The 24988-nt window shown below is 44.7% G+C and overlaps 1 protein-coding gene across 2 annotated transcripts in view; it reads right to left on the reverse strand.

The window, feature by feature from the left end:
• Positions 1–24988, reverse strand: part of PACSIN2 (protein kinase C and casein kinase substrate in neurons 2) — a 53121-nt gene that overhangs the window by 13471 nt on the left and 14662 nt on the right. For both annotated transcript variants that reach the window (XM_087722194.1, XM_087722193.1), the window contains exons 2-7: positions 18155–18260; positions 13126–13282; positions 10819–11054; positions 9112–9267; positions 6045–6220; positions 3301–3421 (exon numbers count right to left, since the gene is read on the reverse strand). In XM_087722194.1, coding sequence (XP_087578320.1) covers positions 3301–3421; positions 6045–6220; positions 9112–9267; positions 10819–11054; positions 13126–13282; positions 18155–18208 — 900 coding nt within the window. In that variant the 5' untranslated portion in view covers positions 18209–18260. The remainder of the gene's footprint in view (positions 1–3300; positions 3422–6044; positions 6221–9111; positions 9268–10818; positions 11055–13125; positions 13283–18154; positions 18261–24988) is intronic.

Here is a 24988-nt window from a genome sequence, read left to right on the forward strand (position 1 = left end):
TACGCATGAGATTAAAAGCTGCATTATCCCACTTGAAACAAATGCAATAGTATATTAATACTTCACAATTAGATGAAACACAAAACATTTATTTATTTACAATGTATCATATGCCTACTAATTAAAATTAAAAATTAGCGCTATATGCTGGATTTTACCATTAATCAACAATTAACATGATACCCAATTTCTTTTGCATATTATTTTACCAATATCCTCTGCTCAAATGTATCTCCTCAATCAAATTCTAGATAATTTCATAGCTTTCCCATAACATCCATATAATTTAACGCTGCAGCCTAATTTTATAGAGGCCATCAAGCAGGCTACAACCAATCTCGTATTTAAGTACAATGACAATAAAGATTATACTTATACTACTCTAGAAAAAACACTATATTTTTCTGTCAAAGTGCTCCAGAATTTAAGACAATCTTCTCACCCCCAAAAGCAGCATTAGACAAACAAACCTTTAAATACTAACAGTTATCTTGTTCTGTACACCCTGGGTTATCCTTTCTGTTCCCCAAAATAATTATGTGCTTGTCTATCTATCTATTTATCTCTCTCTCACTCTCTTTCTATCTATCTATCTATCTATCTATCTATCTATCTATCTATCTATCTATCTATCTATCTATCTATCATCTATCTATCTATCTATCTATCTATCTATCTATCTATCTATCTATCTATCTATCTATCTATCTATCTATCTATCATATAGTTCCATCTGCCAGTCAGTGCCGACTGGCAACCACACGGAGGAGAGCCTTTTCAGTAGTAGCTCCGACCCTTTGGAACGATCTCCCCGTGGAGATTCGTACCCTCACCACCGTCCAGACCTTCCGCGCAGCCCTTAAGACCTGGCTAGCCCGTCAGGCCTGGGGATAAAGATAATCTGTCCCCACCCGAATGATGAATGAATGTTGCTTACTATTTTACTTTTATGTATTGTTTGCGTCTATTGTCTGTACCCTCCCTTCCTTATTTTATGTAAGCCGCCCTGAGTCCCCTCAGGGAAAAGGGCGGCCTATAAATACTAATAAAATCCAAAATCCAAATTATATATATATATATTTAAATGGCTGTGTGTGTGTTTGTGTGTTCCAGCATAATTGGTACACAGATGACTTACTCTCTAGGGAAAAATACTGGGGGGGTAAGACGCCCCTATCACCCCTCGGGGTGTGTGTTCTGTTAAGATACAGCCTGTTTTGCCGTATTGCCGTACTGGCTTCTACTGTACAGCGCAGTGAAGTTGCCAAGGTAACAGCTTCACGGTACTCCACAAGGGAACTCCCTCTGGTAAGGGGAAAAATCCAACATTAGAAATTATGTTTGGTCCAAGCAACGCCTTGTTATCAGCTAGTACTATATAAAATAATACGTGTAAAGTATCATTCATATTAACTTTGAATCCAGGGAACTTCAAGGCTAAATTTTGTCCTATGCATTTATGTATTTTAGATTTGTTGAGGCCACTCCATTCCAAAAAGAATCTGGCCAGCTTACTGTCATTGTATCTAGTATAGGTATGTAGTCCTCTGCTTATGATGCCAATAGGAACAGGTATCGCTGTCACTAAGCAACACTGTCATAAAATGCAACACCATGGGATTGCGCTGCTCACAGCAATCATCTTTGATTCTATGATTCTATTCTATGATTCTGACTCCACTACCGCCTGGCGTGATATTTTTTTGCGTGACCCATCAAAACCACGGTCCACTAAAGCGCGCCCGACGAAAGCGCGTACGTGACGTCATCAGCAGCGCGACGAAAAAAATTAAAAATAAATTAAATTTAAATTAAAATAAAATTAAAGCAAGCCGATTCACATAAAGGTAAGGGTTACGTTTAGGGTTAGGGTTAGGTTAAGGGTTAGGGTTAGGTTTAGGGTTATGTTACGCGTTAGGATTAGGTTTAGGGTTAGGTTAAGGGTTAGCGTTAGGTTTAGGGTTAGGTTAAGGGTTAGGTTTAGGGTTAGGTTTAGGGTTAGATTAAGGGTTAGGTTTAGGGTTAAGTTTGGGGGGGTTAGGGTAAGGTTTTCGCTTTAATTTTAAATTTACCGCTCACAGCGCGATGTTTTCGTCGCGCTGTGATGACGTCACGTACGCGCTTTCGTCGAGCGCGCTTTAGTCTACCGCGGTTTTGTGGTGGAACCATTTTTTTTATTTCCAAACCTATACCATGAAGTTTCATAAAAGTCTCCCATTCTAGAATTAACCAGGATGAATGCTGCTTATATTTTCAAGTTCAATCAAAGTACATTTACCAACACTTTAATTAAAAGCCGTCTCCCTAGTTTGCTTCCTAGATTTGTGGTACTGGGGAAGATATGTGTTCTCCCATCATGTCTATGGAGATTTTTAGTCCTCCAGGACAGCCCAAAGGTGCTTTTTTTTTTCCAAGAGGCAACTGGATTTTCTGTTTTTTTTCTTTGAAGACGTTTCTCTTCTCATCCAAGGAGCTTCTCGGAGCTGAAGAAGCTTCTTGAATAAGAAGCGAAACATCTTCGAAGAAAAAACAGAAAATCCAGTTGCCTCTTGAAAAAAAAGCACCTTTGGGTTATTCTCCCTAAAGTTAGGTGTTGTGGCCCAGCAGGAGCCGTTGGAGCTGCCACCAGATTCCGACAGCGCGGGGCCCTATGAGTCGGCTCTGGAGGAGGTGGAGGACCCTGGACAGGGTTCCGACTCCGAGCAGGGCGCAGAGAGATTGGTTGGCCACCAGGTGGCGCCTGAGCCTTGGACCAGTGGGGAGGAGACAAGGGAGAGTGAGCCAGAAGCCAGCAGTGAGTTGTTCCTGGATGCACGCCATCGAAGAGCTACTAGGCGTCAGGAACAATTACGCAATTACAGGAGGTGATTGTACTCAGCTGGTGGTCATTAGGCTCCTCTCCAGACTATAAAAGCTACTTGTCCACACGGCCCTCTTTGTAGAAATCAACGCAGGAATTGAATGTCGGAGGACAGTTCTGTGAGCTTGGCAGGCTGGATTGCTGCCAAGTCTTATCTGTGTTTATTGCTGACTGAGTTTGTCTGAGTTGCTGCCAAGGTCCTTATCTGTTTGTTATGCTTGGCTTTCAGCCACCGAGGTTTTGTTGTTTTGCTAATTAAAGTACATTCCAGTTAAGCTCGTCTCGGCATTCGTTACTGGACGGAGGAGGGGGACAGAACAATTAGGCATATCTATGCTATTCTTCTAAGAACCAAAAGAATATATTTCTTCTCTTATAAGCTTTACAAGAGAAGCTTCAAGCAATTGCAAGAAGGACCACAAACTAAGTAAAACCTTTACCTCAAACTGGGGCCAGTTCATAGACATGCCAGGTCCATGGTTAGCCCTGAACCACCTTAGATCTTCAACCGCATCCGCTGCTTTAATGCTCTGCTCCATGTCACGATAAATATTTTTATAGCTGCAAGAAGAACATTTTTACAAATCATTACAAATCTCCAATTAGAAGAACAGGGCAATCCTTACTTTGCCTAAGGATCATTTGAGAATTTTCATATGAATATCTACGAATGAGGAAATCTCTCTATTTTTTTTCCCCTAATACCAGATAACTTCAATTTATATGAAAAGAAAAATTGAACCAACATGCCAAGCCAAAAATAAAATACATCTAATTAAAATGTTGTTGGAAGCATCAGAAAAAAGTACATTATTTTGGTTCAATTTATGTAGCAAAATTACAATTTTAAAGTTTTACCAAAGTTTACACAGGTCATTCATAAGTATTGACAATAGAATTATGCAAATTTATACAGCCACTGACAAGAGAGTTAACCTAAGGGAATCTGGTTCAGCAGCCCTTTTTCAATTCTTGTCTTTCAGTTACTTTTGTGACCTCAATTGATCTTTCACATTCAAAATAAAAAGTTAAACAGAACTTCTTTAAAGCAGATGTCACAATGACATTCACGGAAATTAGATATATAGAACACACTACCCCTGATTCTGAGCCGAGGTGGCGCAGTGGTTAGAGTGCAGTACTGCAGGCTACTTCAGCTGACTGCTAGTTCGGGAGTTTGGCTGTTCAAATCTCACCGGCTCAGGGTTGACTCAGCCTTCCATCCTTCCGAGGTGGGTAAAATGAGGACCCGGATTGTTGTTGGGGGCAATATGCTGACTCTGTAAACCGCTTAGAGAGGGCTGAAAGCCCTATGAAGTGGTATATAATTCTAACTGCTATTGCTATTGCTATTCTCAAAACTCAATTGTCTATGCATTGCTAAAGATATATACCTGTTATATACCAGTATGCATTACAACAATGATGGCAAAACTTTTCGGCACCGAGTACCGAGAAGGTCTGTGGAAATATTGCGCGAGTATGCGCATGCCTGATCATCAGGACCACGCTCTGGAGAAGCCAAACTCCCGGGTTCTAGCATGCATGCACACCTGATGATCAGCTGGCTGGCACGCATGCCCAGGCCGGTTTTTGGCACTGCCACGCACACAAAGGTCAGCTGATCATCACATGTGTGCCAGAAACCTGGAAGACAAACAGGCAAGGCTGTGCGTGCCAGGCGACATGGCTTAGTGTGCATTTTGAGCACGCGTGTCATAGGCTCTCCATCACAGCCTTACAATGTATGAACATAAAGAATTCCATTTTGTGACATGCTGGACTAATCCATGTTTCACATGATTTGAGTTTTGCTCTCTGCTATGTGAAAGTTAGAGTAATTGATCATTTTCAGATTCTTTTTACCGAGACCAAGGAAAAGCTTTTTCAGTTTTTCTTTTGCATATTTGTTTTAACCTTTTACCTCTCTTCAGGAGAATGACTATAAATTAGCAAATTTATACAAACTTAAGCCATTATTTCTTTAGAACAGATGACAGTTCTAATCATTAACGCATTGGTAATCTTACAGATTACTTTTTAAAAAAAATTTAAAAAAACAATAGGTTTTAATAAAGATTAGAACTGACTGCTAAGTTACTTAGTCTTATAAGTATTTTCTTACAAAGTTAAGTACAGCAATGTAGTTTTTAAAATATGTTTATATTGATTTTGATATGTTTACAAAGTAAAATGGTAAGCAGTACCATTTGCACAAGCAGTGCAAATATTTTATTACTAATATATAGCAGCTCTAGAATTAGGCGTTTAAAATTCCCTTTAAGTTTTCATGATCCATTGAAATAAAGCCAGCAGGCAGTCTTACCAAAGGCCCACTCTGGGACTGCCAGCACATGGATTTTCTCAATGGGTGCCTAAGCAGGGCTCCTGTTCTGATCCAGGCTTCCCAAGAGCATGAAACAAACTCCTTGTCCCAACAAAACCCCCTTTTATTAATTTACTGGGAATTCTGCTCATTCACATCCAGCAAAGTCTTTCAAGGGAAGATTTTTCGGTCACAGACCTTATCTGGCTTGGAGAGCTGCCTGACCAATCTCTTCAGAACTTGGCAAGGAGTCTCAAGAGAGTCACGAACCAATTAAGCGAACTAATTGTCTCCTGCAAACTCCTTTCGCTCCTCTTTTATTTCCTCTGGGAGGGGCCATTCACCATCCACCTGTGGCCTTACTCCCAAGTCGACCCCTGTTCTTCAGCTGTTCCCTTCGTCTGGCAAATCTGAGCATTCGCACACTGGGAACAGGCTCTAGCTGTTCGTCTGCCTCACTGATGTCTGACTCTGAAGGCAGCTGATAACTGTCAGATGGCCCTGGCGACATCTCTGCCTCTGACACAGAGCCCTCATCAGAGCCTTCCCCAGACTCCAGGACTGGCCCATGTTCCTCCCTAACCTCCTCACTGTCGGGCCACAACAGCCCCTGATCTCATTTTAGAAGCCAGGCAGTTTGATAGAGCAGGGTAGGTGATCCAGCAAAACTACACTTTGGGGCTTTAAAAACAAAGTGCTGCCAGAAGCACAGCAGGTACCAAATCTACAGTGCATTCTTGACAAAGTATTGTAAATGTGCAGCTGCATTTTGGGAGGAAAAACAAAACAGGTGCTTCAAAACCATTTTTAAAAAGAATGCTATTTCTATCATGCAGCATCCTCCCCCTTAATTCTTACCTTGGAACAGTAGACAAGTCAAGATGTTTCTGAACTTCTAGCAACACTTCCCGGAAGAAACACAGGCGTTTTTCCTCAAACTGCTGGCACTGTTCAAATACCTGCTCCATGTTTTCCATATACTGAGGGGTGGCACTGTCCAGCTCTTTAAGAGACTTTTCATACTTTTCTTTCGTCTTTAAAAGTTAAGTGTATCAAGTTATCAATATGAAATATATAATTTTCCAATGGCTACACAATTAGACAACGGTATTTTCGTTATTCAAATCATGCTGCTCTCTTTCTCTCTCTCTTACTGAAACTTTCCTTTAGAGGGGGACCATTTGAAGTCATTTTGGAAATAAAGAAGGACCTGTATTTGAGATTTATTTGTTAAATTTATTTATTTGTTTGTTTATTTGTTTGTTTGTTAAATTTATAGGCCGCCCAATCCCGGAGGACTCTGGGCGGCTTACAAAGAAAGAAAAAAGAAAGAAAAAAGAAAAGCAAAATAAAAGAATAATTTAAAATTCCCAACACGCATACATTTCTGATCGGGGCTGGACCTTAACAATAAGGTCAACAGCCCCGGGCCTGCCGGAACACCAGGTTTTAACAGCTTTTCTGAAGGCCATGAGGGTGGATAAGGTCCAGACCTCTGGGGTAGCTGGTTCCACAGGGTCGGAGCAGCCACAGAGAAGGCTCTCCTCTGGGGGCCCGCCAGCCGACATTGTCCGGCTGACAGCATCCAAAGGAGGCCCACCCTGTGGGATCTTATCGGCCGTTGGGAGATGACAGATCCAAATACAGGTAGTCCTCACTTAACAGCAGCAGCAGTTGGGACTGGAATTTCCATCACTTAAGCTACGCGGTCGCAAAGGGCGACATCACAGAACTGCATCACTTAGCAACGGCAATCCTGGCCATTCCTATTGCTGTTATTAAACGAGGATTGCAGGTCGTTAGGATCTCACATGACCATGACGGGTGAGTGGCTTCCAACAAGCAAAGTCAATGGGGAAGTCAGCAGGAAGTTGCTAGTCCTGTGTGGCTCACAGGCAGGATAACAGTTAGGTGAGTGCTAGGGAAAGCGGGAAGGAAAAGGGGTGCCGGGGCACCCTGCAAATGGGTGAGGGGGGGACAACGTGGTGTAAGTGGGCAGGGAGGAAATAATGCAAAGTGCAGGAGGCTGCACAAGTGGTTGCTTTGGTGCGAGAGTAGCTGGCAGGTGGCTGCCGTGGAGTATGGGAGGATGTTGTCAGGATTCCACCGGAGCCTGGTTCGGAGGAGGAGGAGGAGTTGAACCAGGACCATCCAACAGGGATGGCACATTTCTCTTGACATGTTTAGAGAGGCCAGGGGCTGAGGACGATGCTGTCTCAGGCTCAGAGGTGGGTTCCTACCAGTTTGCACCTATTCGGTAGAACCGGTTCGTCAAATCTACCGAACCGGTTAGAAGAGGTTCCACCAGTGGACCCGGAAAGCAGGCCACACCTACAGAAGAGGTTCCCAAAAATTTTGAAACCCACCACTGCCACACACACACACACACACACACACACACACACACACACACAGACTGACACAGAGAGAGAGAAAGAAAGAGAAAGGAAGGAAGGAAGGAAGGAAGGAAGGAAGGAAGGAAGGAAGGAAAAAAGAAAAAGAGTGAGAGAGAGATGAAAGAAAAAAAGAAAAAAGGGACAGAGACAAAGGAAGGAAAGAGAGAGAGAGAGAGAGAGAGAGAGAGAGAGAGAGAGAGAGAGAGAGAGAGAGAAAGAAAATACATGGCCGGCAAGCCACTCCCACCAGGTCACATGGCCAGCAAGCCACTCCCACAAAGGAGGCACACCCTCAGAGTAGGTTCCAAAATTTTTTGAAACCCACCACTGTACAGGCTCCTCAGGCATTGGGAGAGATGGTTGAGCTGCCTGCCTTCACAGACCCAGAGGAAGATCAGTGACTCACTTAACAAATGTGGCAAGAAAGTTCGTAAAATAGGGGGCAATAATTCACAACAAATATTTCACTTAGCAACAAAATTTTGGGGCTAAACTGTGATTGTAAGCCGAGGACTACCTGTATATAACACTTCACTGCATCTTCAAATTGTAACAAGTTTGCATTCTGTTTGCAACAATTAATGCTTCATACCCTTCAGTTTAAATCATCTACTGTTCCCGTTTTCTCTCTCTCTCTTCTCACATGACTGTGCAAACACCCATCAAATATACGGTAACCGAACATGCAACAGCATTAAGATAAATAAAATACGGTCCTTTTTCTTTCCCTGGGATTCATTCACATCTTTATTTATGAATCAAAGGTGAGGCACATTTACTATAAAAGGCTTACAGATTCAGCATGACAGAAGTAACATACAGTTCTCATTAGAAGCAAAGTATCAGGCCTGCAGTTATATCCTTTTAGGATGTTTGGCCTGCCACACTTTCTCTTATTTCATTATGCTGTTTCATTAGTGTAGTAGCAATAGCAGTAGACTTATATACCGCTTCATAGGGCTTTCAGCCCTCTCTAAGCGGTTTACAGAGAGTCAGCATATTGCCCCCAACAATCTGGGTCCTCATTTTACCCACCTCGGAAGGATGGAAGGCTGAGTCAACCCTGAGCCGGTGAGATTTGAACCGCTGAACTGCTGATCTAGCAGTAGCCTGCAGTGCTGCATTTAACCACTGCGCCACCTTGGCTCATAGTAGTTGGGAGGGGGGAATAGAAAGGAGTAGAATGTGTGGAATGTGTTGTGGTCATTCTTTTCTAGAAGTCCAAGGTCATCTTTTGTCTCCGCCCCTCTGCACCTGACTGGACCCAACTGGGTGGAGATGCCAGTGTGGAAGAAGATTGGATCATGTGATGGATTTGTGGGTGTGGGGACAAGATCATGAACTTTCAACTGGGTGGGAATCCGATGTAACTTCCAGAATTGGGATTCCACAGACGGTTGCCAACGTGTCTGTCTTATTAAATTGGAACTTTAAGGATAGTTTTTGCCTTGGACTCTGATTTAATTCTGCATGATACTTGGAATGCTGACACAAAGATTGTGATGTTTTCAAGAATTCATACGATTTACCTTAAGCACATCCTGTTTGCTTTTATCAATTTTGTCTTGCAATTTTTTCAGTTGTTCTGGATTCAGCGCTGGGTCCGCTTTGCTATTAGCCTCTCTGGAGACGGCAACTTTTTCTTCCTTGCACGCTGTATGATGTGCCTTCTTAGAAGCTTCCACCTATGGAAGATGCCTTTTAACAAATGTAAAATCACAATTCCCCCCACCACCCCCTACCCACCCATAGCAAGCTTGAAGATGAATATTATTACAATTAATAGGAAAAGTATTTTGAAAACAATTACAGTGTTTTAGAATGTGTGGATCATAAAGTCATAGCCTCGAGAAAATGATGCTGATGATGAGGAAATTTAGAAGTCACAGAATCTCTGTCTGACTCGGATCACTTCTTCTCACGCAAGAGCAAAGCTTTTCAGGCAACCTGTGCAAGACCATCACCCCATCGCTCCAGATTTGCTATACTGTTATCTTAAAGAAGACTCTGTGGAGCAGGGGTGTAAAACTCAATTTCATTGAGGGATGCATCAGGGTTGTGTTTGACCTCAGGGGGCTGAGGTGGGTCACCTTGACATCACTTGTGTCGAGGGGGCCTTTGGCAGCCCGAATGCGCTGCCAGAGAAAATGGGTTCCCAAGCTCTGTTTTCGGCTGGGATGGCCTCTTGAAACCCTCTGCCAGTGAAAACGGAGCTTGGGACGGCTCTCCTGAGCTCTGTTTTCACTGGCAGAAGCACTGCAAGCTGGGTCCTTTACTGTTTCCAGGGTGGCCCCACAGGCCAGATCTAAGCACCCCGTGGGCCATTTGACACCCCTGCTGTAGAGGAAAAATTTCTATAGAATAACTAAGTAGTGTTACTGACTTTATATTAACATATAAATTCAAAGCTTCCTTGGTTTAATGTGTTTTCCCCCGCCCCCCTCCCGCCCAAATAAGTGCTTGGCCTTATTTTCGGGGAGGTCTTATTATTTTTGAGGTGCAGGAGGCCCTTAACCTCGGCCTGCAACCTGCAGATCAGCAGATCCAGAGAGGGCCAGAAGTTCTGTCTCTGTTTCTGGCACACTCTTGCCAGCCCTAGCGTCCCTGGGCCTGCTACTCCCTGGGCCTGCTACTCTTTTTGCAGCCGCCACTAAGAAAAGGGGCACAGTAGCTAGAGTTTGCAGGAGTGGCCTCTCCATGAGGCCGTTCCGCGTGGATGGCAGGTGCACGCGGGGTGCGTGGAGCATGTCCCCACTCCAGGAAATGGCGGGGACCGGCTGCGCATGTGTTTAAATATTTTAGAGGCGGGCTTATTTTGGGGGAGGGCTTATTTTAGCGCATGCGCTCAAAAGCCCAATTGGGCTTATTGTCCGGGGAGGTCTTATTTTCGGGGAAACAAGGTATTAATCCTGATTTTATTAGTATGTTGTATGGTAAGATGCCATATTTTGTCTGAGGGGATTCTCAGACATCCAGCTCTCAAAGGTACTTTTTGTTTTTCTTCAAAAGGCAACTGGACTGGTTTCTTTTGAGGAAGAAGATGTTTCGCTATTTTTTTAAATAAATAGTTCCTGTCCAAAAGCAGACCAACAGCTTCTACACTGGAATCAGTTCAGCCCCGCTTGTTTGAGTAGAAAGCAAACAAACCATACTTGGAGGCAGCCCAGGCCACCCAAAAAGCAGAAAAACAAGGATACGGTTAAGGTGACGGGGAAACGCAGTTTTAGATTACTCACCTCTTTTAATTTTTTAGCCCATGGTTTCTGAGCCTTCCTAAACCCGTCTTCCGCTTCCTTAGTTTCCTTAAATCCACCTATCATTTGCTTGTGAAAGGAGTCCTTCTGCCAGTTCTTAATCTTTTCGAAATCCTCGTTCATTAGAGCACTTTTTACTTCTAGGTGTAATTCGCTTACTTTTTCCGCTTCAGACATAAATGCATGCCAAGCTCTTTCAACGGTCCCATACTGTGGCCCTGAGTGGAATGGAAAAAATGATCTATCTGCAAAATACACACACACACACACAAATACACACACACACTAGAAAAACATGTTACTGTTTTTACTATCCTCAAATTACCTCAGGTTGGACAGGAAAGGGAATGGCCAAATGATTTAAGGGTTTTGTTCTTTTGACAGAAGCAGGGTGAGGAAGTAGTGCCACAATGTGCACCATTATATAATGATTATATCATGATTATATAAAGATAAAAAGGGACGCAGTGGCTTAGTGGCTAAGATGCTGAGCTTGTCGATCAGAAAGGTCGGCAGTTCGGCGGTTCGAATCCCTAGCGCCGTGTAACGGAGTGAGCTCCCATTACTTGTCCCAGCTTCTGCCAACCTAGCAGTTCGAAAGCACGTAAAAATGCAAGTAGAAAAATAGGAACCACCTTTGCTGGGAAAGTAACAGCGTTCCATGCGCCTTCAGCGTTTAGTCATGCCGGCCACATGACCACAGAGATATCTTTGGACAGCGCTGGCTCTTCAGCTTTGAAACGGAGATGAGCACCGCCCCCTAGAGTTGGGAACGACTAGCACATCTGTGCGAGGGAAACCTTTACCTTTACATAAAGATTATATAAAGACTATGACCAATTGTAAATATCCTAATCTCAAAGTGAGATATTGCTCTGCAAATTTAGGTATCTTAGATGAAACTTTATCTGAATCCATTTCTTTCTGGCTTCCATATGTAACCTGCTTTGTTTGCATTGATTGGTGAACCAGGAAGATTATGACCATACGCAGGATTCAGAAGACCAGTTTGTCTTCTCAATGTACTGGGCTGATGACGTATTGCGACAGTACTATGCTTATCATAAAATTCTGAGCTAGATCAGACAGCAAAATATGGAAGTCTCAATATGCTGAAGGTGACTATCTCACAGAGATAGAGAACTTACTAGACAGAAGGTGGCCCAACACCAAAACGTAGTTCAGTTCACAGAACATGTTAACTATGATTTGTTGAACAAGCCACAGATATACTAGAAGCAAAACATTAGATCTGTGGTGGCTAACCTATGGCACACGTGCCCAAAGTGGCACGTGAAGCATGTTGACTGGCACGTGTGGCATCACCCGTTCTGCTTCCGGGTTTCTGGCGTACATGTGCGTGTGACGATCAGCTGGCCATCGTGCATGTGGCAGTTCTGGAAACTGGAAGAGCTGATCTTCCATTTTCCCATGTGAGCATGTGCACTGGCCAGCTGATTGTCACGCATGCATGCACGCCAGTAAACGGAAGACTAGCTGGTTGGTGCACATGTGCATGCCGGAAACTGGTAGTTCATTTTCTCGCGTGCACATGGCCCCTGGGCAACTCCTCTTCCTGGTCGCAGCCACGACATGTGTATGCGCTCCCTTTCCGGCCCTCAGTGCCATCACTGCACTAGAGAGTCAGCCACACTCCACCAGGAATTATCCAAAACCAAAGACAGGATACAGAAGGATGAAAGAAACAATCTAATCCTCAAAAGCAACTGTAATCATTGCAACCAATTCTACGTGGGACAAATATATCACGTCAACTAAAAACCGGGATCCACAAACACTGCCTGGCAGTCAAATGCCACCATCCCAAATCTTCAATCTCTACCCACACTGACACAAAACAGCAGCAGTTTGATTGGAACAAGACAAAAATCATCCACGGAAGCAGTAAGCTCCATCCCATAATACCAGGTTGTCCTGACAAAAAGTATTTCCCCTGGTATAGCTAACAAAGGAAGGAGAGCCTGTGGCTTAGAGGTTAATACATCTATCTAATATGCAAATAGCCTGGGTTCAAATCCCAGAAGGGTATGGCTGGCTGATGAGAGCTAAATAGCTTGAAATAGATCTATATTAGCCTCCCTTTATTTCTTTGTCTGTAAAACATAAATTTAGACATTTTGATCTAAGAAGGAAGTGTTCTTGTGGTCTTTCAACCTTTCTGGAAATGTTCCAAAGTGGAAACAAACTGTTTTAAAATTTAAAATACCCCCAGTTTGATAAAACAGGCCTGGAAGTCCAAAACGTATGCATAAGTATGATCATGTTTACCTTTATCTACAAGTTGCCTCCATCTTTTTGCCCATTCGGTTAACTGTTGAGCGTAAACCTTCTCTATTCTTGCACGCTCATGAATACAGTTCATAAGATCACCACAAAGTCTGTATCCATCATCGATGCGCCTCACTGTCCGCTTGTAATTTCCAACCTGTCAAAAGGATAAAACATTTACAAATGCAGCTTGCAACGTCAAAACTAGTTTCCAATTTGGTGAGAACCGACTGAACACATGTAAGATGGAATCAAATTGCCTGCGTTTTCTTTAACATACATTACTGAACCTCCAGTAAAAAAACTAAACTTGTAAGCTTGATTACCAGTTTCTGATTATCTGAATACCTGCTTTGGCTGCAGTCAAATAAAGCCCATTTCTGATCTAAAATGCTATCCAATGTTAGTCAGGTTAAGGCATCTGGCCAGAAACCCAGGAGAATAGCAATAGTACTTAGCAATAGCAATAGCAGTTAGACTTATATACTGTTTCATAGGGCTTTCAGCCCTCTCTAAACGGTTTACAGAGTCAGCATATTGCCCCCACCGTCTGGGTCCTCATTTCACCCACCTCGGAAGGATGGAAGGCTGAGTCAACCTTGAGCCGGTGAGATTAGAACCGCTGAACTGCAGATAGCAGTCAGCTGAAGTGGCCTGAAGTGAAGTGCGCCACCTCGGCTCTTAGACTTATATATAACTACACAGCCCTCTCTAAATGGTTTACAGAGTCAGCATATTGTCCCCAACAATCTGGATCCTCATTTTACCTCAGAAGGACAGAAGGCTGAGTCAACCTTGAGCCTGGTGAGATTTGAACTGCCAAATTGGAGCCAGCCAGCAGTCAGCAGAAGGAGCCTACAGTTCTGCACTCTAACCACTGCACCACTTTGACTCATCCTGCCTTAGGCATGAAAGCCAGTGAGGAAAAGCTGGCTGAGTGACTTTGGCCCCGTCACTCTCAGCCCAATTCTACTTGAGCTGTAAAACTCTCTTTTTGAAGTAGTTGTAATTTCAATCAATCATTAAATGATTAGTCATAAGTCAGAAACTATCTTTAGCAACAGTTATTTTTTTAATCTCATTTCTGATAAGAAGCATACCCATCATGAAATTTATCTTAAAGACTCCTTTTTGATAAATTTAAAGAGTCCCTTGGACTGCAAGGCAATTAAACCGGTCAGTCCTAGAGGAGATCAACCCTGACCGCTCTTTAGAAGGCCAGATCCTGAAGATGAAACTCAAGTACTTTGGCAAACTAATGAGAAGGAAGGACTCACTGGAGAAGAGCCTAATGCTGGGAAAGACTGAGGGCAACAAACTGAACTCGCACTTTAAAAAAAATTTTTCAATCAATTGCGCAACTATTTTAGCTCTCATTCCTTCTTTTCTTTCATCTTTTTCTTCTTTCTTTGTACGGGCTATGCATGAGGTACGTATGAGATGAATGAATGTCCCACTTTTATGATTATATTGTTGTAAATTTTGTGTTTTTAACTATTACGTGGGGACTGTTTGGGGGAGTGTATGAGTATGTGTGATTCGGAGGACCTGCCGGGAGTTGCGGGGGCTACGGGGGTGGTTGAGGGGACCAGAGACACGGGAGAGGGTCGGGGTATTGCGGTCGTAACAGGGAGGGGCAGATACGGCGGGGACTTCAGGGCAGGCCATTACCGGGGAAGGAGGGTTCGCTACATTACAGAGATCCCTCCTTCCGGCCCTGGGAGTCCCACTCCAAGACCAGATGGCGTAAGTAGTCAGGACCCTGGTCTCAGGCTGTTGTCGCTAAATGCCAGGTCTGTTGTTCATAAAGCTCCTCTCGTCCGGGACTTAATTTCAGACGAGAGGGCAGACCTGGCATGTATTACTGAAACCTGGCTGGGCCCAGAGGGAGGAGTCCCCCTTGTAGAGCTGTGCCCAGAAGGATTTCAGGTGCTGCATCAGCCGAGAGCCCAGGGAAGGGGTGGGGGTGTGGCCGCCGTTATCCGGGAGTCGTTAGTTCCTCGTAGGGTCCCTGCTCCGGAGATTGTCGGGTGTGAGTCTTTGCTGTTAAAGTTGGACCTCAAGGGTCAAGTGGGTTTGCTGCTAACGTACCTGCCTCCCAACAGCGTTGCAGCAGCCCTCCCCTCGCTCCTCGAGTCGGTAGCCGAGCTGGCAGTTGAGTTCCCTAGGTTGATGGTCCTGGGGGACTTTAATTTGCCGTCGCTCGGTGAAAACTCTGATGGGGCGCAGGAGTTCATGGCTTCCATGACAGCCATGGGCTTGACCCAAGTAATTCGAGGCCCAACCCACTCAGCGGGACACATGCTTGACCTTGTATTTCTCTCGGAGCAGTGGATTTATGATCTTGGTCTGAGGGGGAGCGACATCATACCCCTGTCGTGGTCAGACCATTGCCTACTGAGGCTCGACTTCCGGAGGCCAAACCCCCACTGTAGGGAGGAGGAACCGACCAGGTGGTTCCGCCCCAGGCGTCTTATGGAGCCGTCAAGGTTCCAGACAGAGCTTGGGGTTATTCCTGACACTTTCGCCCACAGTCCGGTGGAGACTCTGGCTGCTGCGTGGCACTCGGCAGCGTCGGAGGCCCTCGACCGGATTGCGCCACTGCGGCTCCTCCGAGGCGGCGGATCCCGGAGACCTCCTTGGTTCACCGAGGAGCTCCGGGAGATGAAGCGCCGGAGGAGATGCCTAGAGCACCGTTGGAGGTCCGATAAGTCCGAATCGAACCGAGCAATGGTAACCACCTGCACCAGGGAATATACTAGAGCACTTAGGGCAGCAAAAAGATCGCACATAGCCACCCTGGTTGCATCCGCTGAGTCCCGTCCAGCCGCCCTGTTCAGGATAACCCGCTCCCTATTGAACAAAAGGGAGGCGGGGGAACCCCTGCAGGGCAGAGCTGAAGAATATGCCCAATTCTTAGCGGACAAAATTGCTCGGTTTCGGTCGGACTTGGACTCCACACCTGCAGTTCCAGCCGAGGCACAGGGGGACCAAGTAGAACAGCTCTGGGTTGAGTTTCAGGACGTTACCCCCGGGGATGTGGACAAGGCCATGAGAGCTGTAAGTTCCTCCACCTGTGTTCTGGATCCGTGTCCCTCATGGCTGGTTACTAACTGCAGTGAGGTGACACGAGGCTGGATCCAGGCGGTTGTAACCTCGTCCCTTCGGGAGGGGAACTTCCCCGCCGCACTGAAAGCGGCGGTGGTGAGACCCCTCCTGAAGAAACCATCCTTGGATCCAGCTGTTCTTAACAGCTATCGCCCGGTCTCCAACCTTCCCTTCTTGGGGAAGGTTGTTGAGAAGGTGGTGGCCTTCCAGCTCCAACGGTCCTTGGAGGAAGCAAACTATCTAGACCCCTTCCAGTCAGGCTTCAGACCCGGTTACAGCACAGAAACCGCTTTGGTCGCATTGATGGATGATCTTTGGAGAGCCAGAGATGAAGGACATTCCTCCATCCTGGTCCTCCTTGACCTCTCAGCGGCTTTCGATACCATCGACCATGGTATCCTTCTGCGACGACTGCGGGGGGTGGGAGTGGGAGGCACCGTGCTATGGTGGTTCTCCTCCTACCTCTCGGACAGGTCGCAGTCGGTGTTAGTGGGAGGGCAGAGATCGTCCCCTAGGCCCCTAAATTATGGGGTGCCGCAGGGCTCGGTCTTATCCCCCCTACTATTTAACATCTACATGAAACCGCTGGGAGAGATCATCCGCAGGCACGGGATTAGATACCATCAATATGCGGACGATACTCAATTGTATCTGTCCGCCCCGTGCCAAATCAATGAAGCGGTTGACGTGATGAGCCGGGGCCTTGAGGCCGTCATGGACTGGATGAGGGTTAACAAGCTTGTGCTCAACCCAGAAAAGACCGAGTGGCTGTTGTGTTTTCCTCCCAAAGATTTGGCCAATATTCCAACACTCAGGCTGGGGGGTCAAATTTTACACCCCTCAGAGAGGGTCCGCAACTTGGGAGTCCTCCTGGATCCACAGCTGTCATTCGACCACCACTTAACGGCTGTGACCAGGGGGGCATTCGCCCAGGTACGCCTGGTGCGCCAGTTGCGACCCTACCTGAATCGGGAGGCTCTCACAACAGTCACTCGGGCCCTTGTGACCTCTAGGCTGGAATACTGCAATGTGCTCTACATGGGGCTGCCCTTGAGGAGCATCCGGCGACTTCAGCTAGTGCAGAACGCAGCCGCGCGAGTGATTGCGGGTGCACCTCGATTCACCCGCATAACACCTATCCTCCGCGAGCTGCGCTGGCTACCTGTCGATCTCCGGATGCGCTTCAAGGTGCTATTAATCACCCATAAAGCCCTACATGGCAGTGGATCTGGATACTTGAGAGACCGCCTTCTGCCAATTACCTCCCTGCGACCTATAAGATCCCATAGACTAGGCCTCCTCCGCATTCCATCGGCCAGCCAGTGTCGGCTGGCAACTACAAGGAGGAGGGCCTTCTCAGCAGTAGCCCCGACCCTTTGGAACGAGCTCCCCGTGGAGATTCGTACCCTCTCCACCGTCCAAGCCTTCTGCATAGCCTTGAAGAACTGGCTCGCCCGTCAGGCCTGGGGATAAGGATCGTTACCCCGCCCGAATGATGAATGTATGTTGTTTATTATTTTATTATATGTTGTTATCTTAATGTTGCATTCCCCCCTTCCTGGTTTTGTGTGAGCCGCCCTGAGTCCCCTCAGGGAAAAGGGCGGCCTATAAATGCTAATAAACCTAAACCTAAACCTAAGAGAAGAGTGTGATGACAGAGAATGAGGTGGCTGGGTGGAGTCACTGAAGCAGTAGGCATGAGCTTAAATGGACTCCGGAGGATGGTAGAGGACAGGAAGACCTGGAGGAAAGTTTTCCATGGGGTTGCAATAGGTTGGACACAACTTCGCAACTAACAACAACAGCAGCTGGGTTCCTGTTTCAAGTTCAGAACACTGAAAACATTTTGAGCTCATCATGTTTTAGACAACCCACCAGTCAACATTCTGTTTCAGATACACTTAAACAAAATTATAATTACCTCCCAAAAGCTATCACTAAAAACCTCAACAGAGTCCTCATAGGAGCCAGACATCTCAAGCCACCTTGTCTCAATGCAGGGTCCGTAAATCCTGGTTCTTCAAATTCTGCAAATTAAAAAACAAAACATGGTTTAATAAGAAACACATTTTCTCTCTTTCTTTTTTTTAATAAAAAAATTTACAATTTGCTGTCTCTTTTATTCTGCCAAACATGGCCTTAAAAAATCCTGGTGACAGCTAACACCAATAAAATATTAAGGACCACTATACATTTAATATGAGATACAGTGGCTCAGTAGCTAAGATGTTGAGCTTGTTGATAAAAAAAAAAGGTCGGCAGTTCGGTGGTTCGAATCCCTAGTGCCACTAACGGAGTGAGCTCCCGTTACTTGTCTCAACTTCTGCCACCCTAGCAGTTCGAAAACATGTAAAAATGGAAGTAGAAAAATAGGGACCACTTTGGTGGGAAGGTAACAACGTTCCGTGCGACTTTGGCATTTAGTCATGCCGGCCACATGATCACGGAAACATCTTCTGACAGTGCTGGCTCTTTGGCTTTGAAACAGAGATGAGCACTGCCCCCTAGTGTCAAGAATGACTAGCACAGCGATGGCGAACCTTTTTGGTTCGCGTGCCGTAAGCGGGGGGAGTGCAGGCGGGGTGTGCACGGGCGTGCTGCACCCATAATGCTATGCGTGACACCCCCCCAGCCACATGCACACATAACAGGTGCAACACCCCCCCCCATTTTTTGCATGCTTTTTTGCCCTCCACAGGCTCCAGAGGCTTTATAGCAGCCTGGGGGAGGGTGAAAACAGCCCCCCCGCAGGCCCTCCAGAGGCTTCAGGAGTTCCCTGAAGCCTCCGGCGCGCAAAAAACCAGAAGTGCAAACCGGAGGTTCAGGAACAGACTTCTAGTTTGCTGATAGGGACGATTTAAGCCCTCCGGAGCCTTCTCTGAGGGCTCTGGAGGACTAAAAATGACCCTACGAGCAAACCTGGTTCTTGAAGCCTCCGGATGGCCTCCGGGAGGGGGGGAGGGGGAGGCTGTTTTTGCCCTACCCAGGCTCCTATAAAGCCTCTGGAGCCTGGGGAGGGCAAAAAATGGCCTCAAAAAAAGGCTAAAGTCACTGGCCAGCTGACAGGGCAACGCCTCGCATGCCCAGACAAATGGCTCCACGTGCCACCTGTGGCACGCGTGCCATAGGTTCACCATCCTGGGGCTAGCACATATGTGCGAGGGGAACCTTTACCTTATGCATTTAATGTTAAAACTGAGAAACAAAGGTCAAAGTCATGTTGTATCAGAATAGCAGCAGAGCTCTTGATGAGATCTTACAGTATAGCAGCTGACGACGGTAGAAGTGAATTTTTTTTCAGATAGGGCCACTTAGATCTCTCTGAATGGCACAAACTACGTCGAAGCCTGGGCACAACTGGTGCTTTCTTGAATATTTGTCGGTGGACATGAACTGTGACACTCTGCCCCAAGAATCCATTCCCACAATGTCATTCTTGAGAAATGGGGAGAGACTAATTGAAACAACAATTACGTCTCAGAAAACTGCAGAGGAATCAAGAGCTGCAATGTATACGTGTTCCTTCCACGACATAAAATTGCACTCTGAGATCTGCTGATACATACAAATGTCTACTTAGCTTCCAAATTAACATAAAGCTGACTAATCACTCCAGAGCTTCAGCAGGATTTGAAAAAAAAGCTTCATCTTGAAGTTGCAAAATAAACAATCACTTTTTTTGACTCTTCATCCCTTAATTCTTGCCTTGAAATACAGTTTTTGTTGATTGTATCTAAAAACCCAATAGCTAAGATTCATCAGACATTTCTTGCCCATTCCAACCTTCACACTATTGCCATTTATGTCCAATACTGAACATACTCCTTAGTAATCTTGTTTTTAGGCTATACAATGGTCTCTATAATAGGCATGAATTGCATTTCTATTTTGATTATCTGAGCATATTTGAGAGGGAGGCAGTGGCTCAGTAGCTAAGACGCTGAGCTTGTTGATCAGAAAGGTCGGCAGTTCAGCGGTTCGAATCCCTAGCGCCGCGTAATGGAGTGAGCTCCCATTACTCATCCCAACTTCTGCAAACCTAGCAGGTTGAAAGCACGTAAAAAATGCAAGTAGAAAAATAGGAACCACCTTTGGTGGGAAGGTAACAGCATTCCATGCACCTTTGGCGTTTAATCATGCCGGCCACATGACCACGGAGATGTCTTTGGACAGTGCTGGCTCTTCGGCTTTGAAACGGAGATGAGCACCACCCCCTAGAGTCGGGAACGACTAGTACATATGTGCGAGGGGAACCTTTACCTTTAGACTAGGCTGGACATCTGGCTCAATAGTAGTAATCGTAAGAGGGGGTTCTGGGAGTCTCAGCAGACAAGCACTTAAGTTAAGATAAGTCAACAGGGTGCTGCAGGTGCCAAAAAAGCCAAAGCAATCCTCAACTGAATCAACAAAGGAATGATATCAAGATCACATGAAGTGATAATATTGCTATATATTGCCTTGATAAGACCATACTTGGAATATTGTGTCCAGTTATACAGTATCACCATGATACCAAAAAAAAAGGTTGAAACTTTAGAGTGTAGAGAAGACTAAAAAGATGTTTAGGGGTTTGGAGGCTAAAATATTTGATGAGCAGTTGCAGGAACTGGCTATGTCTAATCCAGGGATCAGCAACCTGTGGCTCTGGAGCCGCATGTGGTTCTTTCATCCCTCTGCTGTGGCTCCCTGTCGCCAGTCAGCACCACATTTTGAGAGGAGCTTCCGGTTTTTTTTGGGGGGGGGGAGCAGGGCACGCCAGGAGGAGACTCTATGGCAAGGGGCGGGTTTTCCGGTCAGCTCCACAATTGATAGGGCTTTTGGTTAGGACAGGTAGAGGAAAAAGGACACTGTGCTAGGAGGAGACTCTATGGTGGGGAAACAGGACTTCCAGTCGGCTTCAGGATTGAATGAGGGGCTTCCGGTTAGGACCTTTTTGGCTCTTTGAGTATTTAAGGTTCCCAACCCCTGGTCCTAGTGGAGCATCTGGATTTTGATCACACAATCATGGGGATGCTGCAACAGTCATAAGTTTAAAAAATGGTCATAAGTCATTTTTAGTAACTTCAAATGGTCACTAAATGAACTGTTGTAAGTTGTGGTCTCCCTCTGCAAGATAACAGAGTTGGAAGGGACTTCTTGGGAGGTCTTCTACTTCAACTCGCTGCCAATTTGTCTGGAATCATATAGGGACTTGGGAATCCCAGTCTCTTCTTAATAACCTCCAGTGATGGAGCATTCACAACTTCTGAAGGCAAGTTGTTCCACTGATTAATTGTTCTTGCTGTCAGGAAATTTCTCCGTAGTTTTCCAGAGTGAGTTTGCAGGATGGTGCAGAGATGGTATTATCACAGCCAATTGGCCTCGAGACTGGGTTGAAGCTGAAGCCACGCCTCTGGGCTCCTCTCCTCTGACTCCAGTTTCAATCCAGTCTGGCCAAAGAGAGGTTGAGGACTACCTGTATTCTTTATCTTTGGTTATAGAACAAGACAGCCTTGTAGATATTAATTGCAAAGTCATTGCCAATGAAATACTGTACTGAAGCTGTTCAGTAGGATAGGTACACCAAGTGATATGCTAACAGATCAGGCTACAAACTTCTCTGCATTGCTGAAGCACTTTGATATGGTAAAGGAAAGGTAGACCAAGAAAGATGCAGATCCAGAGAATTTCACTACTTTGTCATGCCAAGGAAAAATATGCAAGATCTGAAGTCATCCACAATACTGCAAAAGAAGATGAAGGTGATATGAGACGAATAAAATCACCAATATGCTATTAAGGCCAAGAAGAAATCCCAGCAATATTTTCAATCCAATATTTAAATAAGCTGGAAGTGGCAAAGATAAAATTGAAAATTGCAAACAAAATGGTTGAAAACGGAAATAAATGGAAGAATCCAAAAGATTGGGAGAGTTTTAATCCTATATGTATTTAAACATATCTTAAAATCCATCATATCATATTTAAAATTATAATTGCACAAATCATTTAAAGCTTTTTGATTTACTTGTACATTAATGATAAAAACACACACATTTGTCAAACAGATACGTCAAAGCATTTCTATTAATAAACCACTTTCTCATGGACCAAGAATAAAATTAATCCTAAAACCTGTTCCCAGCACTAATGCTATGCAATGACAAAATAAAAATAAGCATATTTAGGAAAATATTATGAAGTCATGGCAACACTATTCCACAACAATTTCTGCAGATTTTTAACAAGCAGATAATGACGCATCAACATTAAACTAGTAATGACTCACTTCAGTTTCTTCAAACACGGTAACTGATTAAAAGAAAAACTGTATTCTAACCAGGATTTAATTTCAGGATTTCGCTTCATGTTTTCTCACAGTAAAATGCAATGTATTTCATTTGTGATACAGTAAAAAGGTGATATTAAAGAGCACAAACAATGCCAAGGTTTTAAAAGTACCATTTCTACAAAGTAAAATGGACAAGAAGACTGAGATTCAGCTTTTCCGCTAAACTATTTAGTTTTTTTTAAATGTGCATCGTTACAAATACAAATCAGATTACTTTTAAGAATTACTCATTTAGTAACTGCTCCGAATACTAAAGAAGAAATGAATCAAGTAAAAATTAGAATAGATGGAGCAGTTCATGTAGTTTTGTTAATTATGCAGAAATAGTTTGCTGTAGTTCCTGAAGTGTTTTTGCAACTTGCCAATTCATCCTTGGCAGTTGGGATTTTCTGCTCACTGAAGATCTTCTGATCTGTGGAAACACAGCTCAGGTTCCAAAGATCCAAGATCTATTACTACAGCCCACCAAATAGTTTCTTTCCATGCCTTGAGGAGAGCAAGCTCCTCTAGCAAGATGCAGAGTGTGGCTCTCTGATCCCAAAGTTCTCCATTCCTGCACCTCACTGGAACAATTCCTGTCACCCAGCACACTGGAGTTGAACTTTTCCATTAGGATGCAGAAGCGGAATTTAGATTTCAAAGATCTGTTTGCCTCGAGAATGGGTGCTCCATCACAGGAGGCTTTTAAGAGACTGGACAGCCACTTGTCTGGAAGAGTATAGGCCTCCTGCTTGAGCAGGGATCGACTGGACTTTGGAGACCTCCAAGATCCCATCCAATTCTGTTATTCTGTTATTTCTATCAATGCCAGTTACATTATTGTGATGATTCTAATAAGTCTTATCCATTCCTCACCGTTCCAACAGTGGTGAAGCCAACTCACATTCTCCCTCAACTCTCATCCAACTGAGGTCAAAGGAGACAAGCCAAATTCCCCCATTCAGTAGATCAGGGGTCAGCAATCCCTGTTGGCACCACAATTTTGAGAGGAGCTTCCAGTAAGGTGGGGGAAAGCATGACATGCCAGGAGGAGACTCTATGGCAAGGGGTGGGTTTTGCGGTTGGCTCCACAATTGATAGTGCTTTCAGTTAGGACAGGTAGAGGAAAAAGGACATTGCGCTAGGAGGAGACTCTATGTTGGGGAAACCAGACTTCCTGTTGGCTCCAGAATTGAAGGGGGGGGGCTTCCGGTTAGGACCTTTGTGGTTCTTTGAGTGTTTAATGTTGCCAACCCCCGCCCTAGATGAACAAAACATGAGCTTTTAAAATAGCTGCAAATATTTTGGTTACTTGAATAATCGAAAGTATTTTAAGCTGATTACTGGCCAAATGAGCCTCAGATGTCTGTTGGCCTGCTGTCTCTCAGCTAGCAACCAGTGGTGGGATTCAAATAATTTAACAACCGGTTCTCTGCCCTAATGATTTCTTCCAACAACCAGTTCAACTAACTGCTCAGAAAATTAGCAACCGGTTCTCGCGAAGTGGTGCGAACTGGCTGAATCCCACCACTGCTAGCAACTTACCTGATTTGTGTCCTGCATTTAATTTGTACATAAGCCCCCCTTCTCCTATTTTCTACACAACAACAACAACAACAACAACTCTGTGAGGTGGGGTGGTTAAGGGAGTGGGTTCTACAAAGGGCAGATACCATCAAGAAACCATTTTAAATGTATAAAAAATTATTGACACTCCCATTGAAAACCAAGCATCCACATCCTGAGAAATCATGTTGTTGTTTTCAAATTGGAGGTAAGTCAAGGTTGTCCTTGACTTACGACCATAACTGAGCCCAACATTTCTGTTGCTAAGTGAGGCAGATGTAAAGTGAGTTTTGTCCCATTTTACGGCTATTTTCGCCACAGTTGTTAAGTGAATCACTGCACTGGTTAAATGAATCATGCAGTCAATAAGGAAATGGCTCCCATCATGGACTTTGCTTGTCAGAAACTGGTTGGGAAGGTTAGAAATGGTGATCACGTAACCCCAGGACAGTGAAGCCGTCATAAGTACATACCAGTTGTCAAGCCCCTGAATTTTGATCAGGTGACTATGGAAATGCTGCAATAGCACTTAAACTTATATACTGCTTCATAGTGCTTTTACAGCCCTCTTTAAGCGGTTTACAGCGTCACATATTGTCCCCAACAATCTGGGTCCTCATTTTACTCACTTCAGAAGGATGGAAAGCTGTGTCAACCTTGAGCCTGGTCAGATTCAAACTGCCAAATTGCAGGAAGCTGGCAATCAGCAGAAGTAGCTTGCAGTACTCTAACCACTGCCCCATCAAGGCTCTTGTCACTAAATGAATGGTTATAAACCAAAGACTACCTGTGTTGCCTCCAATTTTTTTTAAAGAATTCTATTTTCCAAGAGGTGGATGCTTGGTTTTTAATGGGAGCATTAATAATTTGTTATACATT

Source organism: Thamnophis sirtalis, unplaced genomic scaffold (assembly GCF_051295495.1).
Source record: "Thamnophis sirtalis isolate CommonGarterSnake01/CBP01778 unplaced genomic scaffold, rThaSir2_p1.2 scaffold_9, whole genome shotgun sequence".
NCBI lineage: Eukaryota > Metazoa > Chordata > Lepidosauria > Squamata > Natricidae > Thamnophis > Thamnophis sirtalis.